The 7,646-nt window shown below is 38.1% G+C and overlaps 2 protein-coding genes across 2 annotated transcripts; one reads left to right on the top strand and one right to left on the bottom strand.

Moving 5' to 3' along the window:
• Positions 1 to 966: 966 nt before the first annotated feature.
• Positions 967 to 3,218, top strand: LOC140979217 (uncharacterized). Its single transcript, XM_073444542.1, has 2 exons — positions 967 to 1,480; positions 1,606 to 3,218. The coding sequence occupies exons 1-2, from the start codon at positions 967 to 969 to the stop codon at positions 3,216 to 3,218; spliced, it is 2,127 nt and encodes a 708-aa protein (XP_073300643.1).
• Positions 3,219 to 3,941: 723 nt separating this feature from the next.
• Positions 3,942 to 7,489, bottom strand: LOC140979216 (uncharacterized). The gene is made up of 9 exons (XM_073444540.1): positions 7,433 to 7,489; positions 6,593 to 7,315; positions 6,343 to 6,513; positions 5,574 to 6,261; positions 5,392 to 5,490; positions 4,989 to 5,045; positions 4,755 to 4,921; positions 4,221 to 4,675; positions 3,942 to 4,120 (listed from the first exon to the last, which is right to left on the bottom strand). Exons 1-9 carry the CDS (start codon positions 7,487 to 7,489, stop codon positions 3,967 to 3,969), a joined length of 2,571 nt encoding a protein of 856 aa, XP_073300641.1. The 3' UTR covers positions 3,942 to 3,966.
• Between the last annotated feature and the right edge of the window lie 157 nt (positions 7,490 to 7,646).

The raw sequence follows: 7,646 nt of genomic DNA, 5'->3' as shown, positions 1-7,646 counted from the left end.
ATATATATAAATAAATAGATTAGTTACATAAAGTATAATTAATTTCAAATAATTTTGTTATTGAATGATGAATTAATAATATATAAATAAATTTATAATTTATGAAATTAATTTTCTAAAATTACACAAATATATTTAAATAAATAAATTTAAAATTCAACTGTCCAAATATATTATAATTTGGTAATTTACTTTATTTATTCGTCAACAAAACATTCATCGATTCGAGCATCCCTGTCTCCACACTTCCACTTTCCTTTTCTGATAGGGCTCCCCTCGAAATTGACATTTTTACTTCGATTCAGTGTCACTGTTTTTTTTTTTTTTAATTACGATTTTCGTATGCTCTTTTTTCTTCTTTGGGACAATTAAAAAAATAGGATTAATACAGAAAAGATTTAAAAAAAAAGGACTCTGACTTTGTTTTTAAAAAAAGAAGGAGTTGACTCTTAATTATTATATTAAACCTTAATTGAACTGTAAAACCTGTAAACTTAATAAATTAATTGTTATGTTGTCGTTTTTTCTCTTTATTCTCAGTCTACGGATGTAAAAATCTCATCTACCACATCAACGGCTGCAACATTACATTAAAGAGAAGTTGACAAGCTCATTCTTTNCAATTTGTTCGGTCGACCAAGAAGTATTCTTTCTTGGTCGACCAATAAGAATTCCTTCTTGGTCGACCAAGAATGGAGTTTGGTCGACCAAGAAGACCATTCTTGGTCGACCAAGAAGAATTCTTCTTGGTCGACCAAGAATGGTCTTCTTGGTCGACCAAACTCCATTCTTGGTCGACCAAGAAGGAATTCTTATTGGTCGACCAAGAAAGAATACTTCTTGGTCGACCGAACAAATTGCGGGTGGACATAGTGTAGGAATTCTTATTGGTCGACTAGTGTGGCATTCTAATTATCATATGTTTTGTTGACTAATTATCATATGTTTTTGATGAATTTTGTAGATATGCCGACAGTTATTGTTGTTCATTTCGATGGGAAATGGGAAAATGAAGAGCTGATATATAAATGGAATGCAGGGCCAAATGCAAAGTTTGTTGCTATTCCAGTGGACGATGATATTTGTGATTTTGAAAATTTAAAAAGTGAACTATATAGAGCTGGAAAATTAGAAGACAGTGCCATGTTGAGGATGAGTTATCTTCTAGATTTGCCGTGCAACATTCAACCGATTTACGTAGAGAATGACCATGATTTGAAAGCATATTTTTATCTTGGTTGTCCGAGAAGTAGGCCAGTGCTTCAAGTTGAAATTGAACGTGCTGTTTCTGTTGATTTTTTTGATAATGTGCACGAAAACAATTGCAATTTTATCGAACAGAGACATTTTGATGATTATTTTCACTTGAATATTGTTTCTGTGGATTGTAATAACATCACTGACTTTTTCGACGAAGCACATAACGTGGATGCCATGCATGTGGATCGTAGTAACACAGACGAGTTATATGATGAAGCACGTAATGACGCAACGATGGTGAGGCAAATCTTGTCGCAAGTGTTGACGCAAATTTGGTTGCGGATGTGAATATTGATAATGACACATTTTCATTCACTGATGGTTCAAACTTGTTTGTTGGTCAAGAATTTCCAAACCGAGAAGCAGTGAAAAAAGAGATAATTAGAATAAGTTTGGAAGCTTGCTTTGAATTTGAGACGGTTAAAAGTAGCCAAAAAGTGTACGCCGTAAAATGTGTAGTGTCTGATTGTAAGTGGAGAATCTGGACCTCAAAGATTAGGAATGATTCACATGCATTTTCTGTTCGGACCTATTGCAATACACACACATGTGGTTTGACTGGGAGACGAAAAAAAATCCGTGGAGCGAGTTCTGCTGTTGTTCGTGATATGTTGGTGGATAATTTCCAAGGTCATCCAGTGCCAATTGTACCAAAAGCGGTGATGGCGATGATGCGCAATAGTATGAATGCTGATATATCATACTACAAGGCTTGGAAAGGGAAAGAACTAGCAGACAATATGTTGAAAGGTGATCCTACGAAGAGTTTTGCTTTATTGACTTGTTATTTGCACATGGTTGAGCAGATGAATCGAGGAAGCATAACAGACATTTTTGTCGACGAGGAAAATCGATTCAAGTATATGTTTCTTGCCTTTGGTGCATGCGTTAGAGGATATCGAAGTATGCGGAAAGTTGTATCAATTGATGGTACGTGGTTGAAGGGCAAGTATAATGGTGTTTTACTGGTGGCATCGGCACAAGATGGAAATTATCACCAATATCCTTTGGCGTGGGGAATCGTAGATGTCGAGTGTACTTCTTCGTGGAGTTGGTTTTTGACGAAGTTGTTAGAAGTAGTACCAGACGAGGATGAATTGGTGATAATTTCAGACAGGCATCAAGGAATCATAAATGCGGTTTCTACTGTATATAGAAATGCGCATCATGGTCATTGTACGTGGCATTTATCCCAAAACCTGAAAACTAGATGCAAAAAGAAGGGTGCAACCGAAATGTTTTTGCACATTGCAAAAATTTATAAGCCATTCGAGTTTGATAATGCATACAATGAATTTAGGAATAGATATCCTGAGGCAGCGCAATTTTTGGACGAGAGAGATTCACTTGATAGATGGACTCGAGCATATTGTCCAAAGACCCGTTACAATATTATGACGACAAACGGGGTTGAGTCGATCAATGCTAGATTACTTGAAGAAAGGAAGCTGCCAATCATTGCACTTTTAGATTCTTTGCAGAAACTGGCCTCATGTTGGTTTGCCCGATATCGCCACGCATCAATTGCAAGTAACACTAATCTGACCCCTGCCATCGAGGGGATTCTTCGTAGTCGATTCACTGATGCCCAGGGAATGCAAGTTTTTGAATTAGGTCGTCTGGAGTTTGATGTTAGGGACCGTGGACATTCGGCCATAGTGGACCTGGAATCAAAAAGATGCACATGTCGAGTATTTGATATTGATAGAATTCCATGTGCTCATGCCATTGCAGCCAGTTGGTTAGCGAAAATTGATATATATGATCTGTGTTCAGAGTACTATTCTACGATGTCATGGTGCATGGCTTACTCAGAGACTGTTTACCCTGTTCCTGAAGAAAATGAATGGCCACGCAACATTAATTTTCCATTGGTCTTGCCTCCTTTGGTAGAGAAGAGGGTTGGTAGAAGAAAACAAAACAGAATTCCTTCCATCGGCGAATTCAGCAAAAGATAGAATCATATGCTGCTGGATGGTCGACCATTAGCTTGAGGGTCGACCAAAGTTTTATTTTTGGTCGACCATTAGACCGATGGTCGACCATTGGATTTATGGTCGACCAATCTTTTATTTTTGGTCGACCATAAGCCCATTGGTTGACCATTAGCCCGATGGTCGACCATTACATTTATGGTCGACTATTAGCCTGTTTATTATGTAAATTATTTCCCGATTCAAAAATTTTGAGATTGATTCAAATTTAAATTATAACATATGGCATAATTTTGCAGATCGTGACACCTGTAAATTATATCTTACAACGTAATTGTGATTTCACGATTCAAACTTTTTGAAATGTAACGTAATTTTTATATTGATTCAAATTTAAATCATAACATATGACATAAACCCTAAACCCTAAACCCTAAACCTAAAGCACTGTGGTCGACCATAGTTGTATTGGTCGACCATAAAAAAGAGGGATCGACCATAAAAAAGAGTGGTCGACCATAAAAGAGAGTGGTCGACCATATTTGTATGGTCGACCAAAAAGCAAAGTGTCATGTTTCATGGGGTCGACCAAAAAACACAGTGGTCGACCAAAATAGTAGAATGGTAGACCACAAAACACAGTGGTCGACCAAAAAGATTGGTCGACGAAAAAACTATAGTGGTCGAACAAAAAAATATTATGAATTACATAACAAAACAAACAAATAACAAACAATGTGTGTCCAATAATTGCATAAAATTGTCCTATACATCACAACAATGACCAATCATTAAGGAACATATTACAAGCTAAAAAATATCTGAACTCAGATACTAATTTTTCATCCAAAGTTAGTACTAATTGCGCACTCTTCGTAGACAAAGAGTATCCAGCAACGGCTAATACAAATGCTCCAGAGTCTTCGCTGAGAAAAAAGAAAATAAAATAAAAAGTTATTATTTACTTTATAATATCATAAAATATAATGAACTTTTTATAATTTAATTGAAAAGTTGACAACTTACTGTATAATCTTGGCACTGTATTCATCATGAAGCTTTATATTCCATGGCCTCTCGGGGTGTGGGTTGTTCCCGACAATGGATAGCAGACGAGCAGCGTTTATAAGTATAGGCTCTATTTCCTCATTCAGATCTTTGAAGTTGGGATCGTGCCTTCGCTGCAAGTCATATATAATGCACTTATTCACCCCTGTAACAAGTTTAAGCAAAAACCAGCGCCTATCTCTATAGACAGGGATGAGAATTCTTCGTGCCTTCTCCCACGAGATACAAGGCCATTTTGGATCACTGCTTTTCACTTTCCCCACTAGATCTGTGTTGACAACATTATCTCTATCTTCGACCAATATTGACATCGAACTGTAGAAATCTATGTCCATCAACGACACATCTGGCGACATCACTTCAGGATGTCGGAGCTGCATCTCAAGCAATCCACGGAGAGCTTCGCCGAAGTGCTGAATACAACAAAACAAAAGTTTTTCAATGTTTTAAAATAAGTTCTCTAACAAATTTAAAAGCATTGTAAATGCTTACAGAGAAAGTGACACGCGAGTTTGCGATCGCCATGGGCCCGTAGTACGACTTTTCATATTCAGCATAAAAACCTCGAATCATACTTGGCGAACGGTCGAGCATCGATGCCCTAACTCGCGCCAGCGAGGTTTTTACTTTCAGTGTCACGGTCTCCGCAAGTGGCCTCACTGCATAAATAGATCAATTAAAACAACTTTAATGAAATTATGAATAGACAAGGTGTAGTGTAATAACCTCTCGACGTGGTCGCCTCGCGACCTGACATACACGCATCGGGAGTCACTTGAATATCTGACAACAAAAAGTATATTGTTTAATATACTATACATAAATATAAAATCAAAAAAGTGTCTTACCTTACCTTCCAAGGACTCCTCTGTAATGCCTGGAAGGATAGGCTCGAATATCTGTTGGGTAGCCAGATTATCATCCACACCTAACAGCGTACATTAAACAAATTAAAATAATAACAACTTCAATGCAAATATGAATAGATAAGGTGCAGTGTAATAACCTCTCGACGTGGTCGCCTCGCCAACTGGATTACGCGCATCCGGAGTCGCTTGAATATCTAAAAAAAAGTTTATTGTTAAATAAACTGTACATAAATATAAAATAAAAAAGTGCATTAGCTCACCTTCTGAGGACTCCTCTGTAATGACCGGAAGGTTAGGCTCAAATATATGTTGTGTTTGGCTACTACTGCCAATTTCCCTAGCCAGATTATCATCCACACCTAACAACGTAAATTAAACAAATTAAAATAATAATGACAATTCTATCACATAAAAATAATTATAATTAATATAATTAACTCACCAAAATCGGCCTCGGATGATTTCCTCTTCCGCCCTCTGCTATAGGCTACGCTATAATCTTTGTCTTGATGCACTAGAATGGTAGACCTCATCTCATCAAAACCAGCTCTGATCTGTTCAGTCAAACTCGATCTCAACTCATCGAGACCAAGATTGAAACTCGATTTCAAGTCATCTAAAGCCATATTTATATTCCGGATAGACGCCCTGGTCTCAATAAATTCTGCTGACATCTTAACATGCATAGACGCAACGGAATCCTCCAAGGCAGTCAACCGCCTCTCGAAACGATGCTCCAACGGTGACGGGTGGCGGGAAGGATTGAGTCCAAAGTGTACTCTAGGACCCGTACGCATTGGAGAACTAGTGCTAGAGCTGGATCTATTGAGATCACCAGAACGGGTGCCGGAAACGTCCTCAGATGCATTTGCAGAAAGGGTGTGCTGGACTGATCTACTCATATCACCATAAAAGTTGCCGGAAAAAACAGGACTTGAATGTGCAGAAGGCGTGTGCTGGACTGAGGGAGACTCTAAAGGGTGCTCGCTACATATGACTGTTTCACCTTGCCTCCAGAGCTCGAGCACCCGAGTGATGACCGAATCAGGTGCAGAATCAACAAAAATCCCGGTCGTGTAATAAGGTGAAACTAGCTCCTCAGGAGTAGGAGTCAAAAAACCAAGACAATCCTGCATATAATTAATAACACATCATATTAATAAAAAATTAATGTCCACAGTTATTATATTAAATCAATTCATATTACTTACATCTATAGGAGAACCACCAAAGGCTGCAGCGATATCAGCGCCAGTTGGGGCACGGTTTGACGACCATGTGTTAGTCACCCACTGAAACATCCTCGGCAACATCAAACCTTCCACATCTCTTCTCCTTGCTATCTTTTGTGCCACGCTCGGATAACATTCATAAGCAAGGATCTGTAACATAAATTTCAAACAATGTTACTAGTAGAAATAAAGATATCAAATCCACTTTAACATTCAAAAAACAATATACCTGCAGAGGTAGAACAAAACCGCCGACAAGGAAGCTGCCGTCAACTTCTTTCCGACCTTGTGCCTCGGTGAGATAATTATATCGCCCTAAAAGGTCCTTCTTCAAACATCGGACAGCATCCCGATAGGCTACTCTACCCCAGGGATAATGGTTGAACCTATCCAAATCATCTACAAGCCTCAAAAATTTAGGGTCGATCTTCATCGTCTTTTTCCTCGTCGCCTCACCAAATACGGCACAACAAAAGTATAGACTAGCCATCTTTATCTTCTCCACATCTATACCATTCTCATTATGCTCTTCGACATTAATCTTTCCCTCCAAATCACTCAAAGCAATCTCAGACTTACCGGGAAAGTGTGTGGTGCCAAATACATCTCTATCTGATAAATCTTCGGGCTCTATAGCGCAATCGAGATCCGTTATTAAACAATATTCTAACAAAAAAAATCTAACCGGCCTTTTGCGCACCACCATCCACAAATCATCACTACTACTATCAACAATCTGATTACTCATTAAATACCATATAATTTGACTGGAAATGTTAAAATCTCTATAATACCTAACCAAATTACCAAAAGCCGACTGCTCGAAAAAATGGGTTCTCTCGTCGTTGTTCAAATAGCGATGAATTTTCTCAGAAACCTCTTTGTATCTCGATTGAATTGTCAATTTGCATCGAAACACTGCATCTCTGCCAAGTTTTCTCGGCAAATAAACCTGTGACACAAAAAAAAATTAGTACAGGTCAAATGGTCGACCATAAAAAACAAGGTGGTCGACCATAAGATATTGTCTTTTTGACTTTCATGGTCGACCATGTGAGGTCGACCATACGTTATGGTAGACTTCTTTTTCATCGTCGACCATCAAAGTAAAAAAACAAACGCCCATTCACACGCACACAGCATACATAAATCACGAAAATAGACAAAAACACAGAAGCAAAAAATCGAAATAAACGCGAATCTTACCACATTTTCGTTTGCCATTCCTTCGATTGAGTAAGCGTCGCCTTGAAGGGAAGGGTTTTTCGAGGGTTTTACTGGAA

This window comes from Primulina huaijiensis, chromosome 6 (assembly GCF_012295235.1).
Source record: "Primulina huaijiensis isolate GDHJ02 chromosome 6, ASM1229523v2, whole genome shotgun sequence".
In the NCBI taxonomy this organism is placed as follows: Eukaryota; Viridiplantae; Streptophyta; class Magnoliopsida; order Lamiales; family Gesneriaceae; genus Primulina; species Primulina huaijiensis.
This window is presented reverse-complemented; position numbering and strand designations above follow the sequence as displayed.

What these genes read in the sequence shown, in the direction of transcription:
- LOC140979217 (XM_073444542.1), top strand. Translation starts at nt 967, where the DNA reads ATGCCGACAGTTATTGTTGTTCATTTCGATGGGAAATGGGAAAATGAA. An exon ending in CGAGTTATATGATGAAGCAC is followed by an intron (nt 1,481 to 1,605) that starts GTAATGACGCAA and finishes TTGTTGGTCAAG; the next exon opens with AATTTCCAAACCGAGAAGCA.
- LOC140979216 (XM_073444540.1), bottom strand. Translation starts at nt 7,489, where the DNA reads ATGGGCGTTTGTTTTTTTACTTTGATGGTCGACGATGAAAAAGAAGTC. An exon ending in TACAGAGGAGTCCTCAGAAG is followed by an intron (nt 5,046 to 5,391) that starts GTGAGCTAATGC and finishes TTTTGTTGTCAG; the next exon opens with ATATTCAAGTGACTCCCGAT. An exon ending in ACTCGCGTGTCACTTTCTCT is followed by an intron (nt 4,676 to 4,754) that starts GTAAGCATTTAC and finishes TGTTGTATTCAG; the next exon opens with CACTTCGGCGAAGCTCTCCG.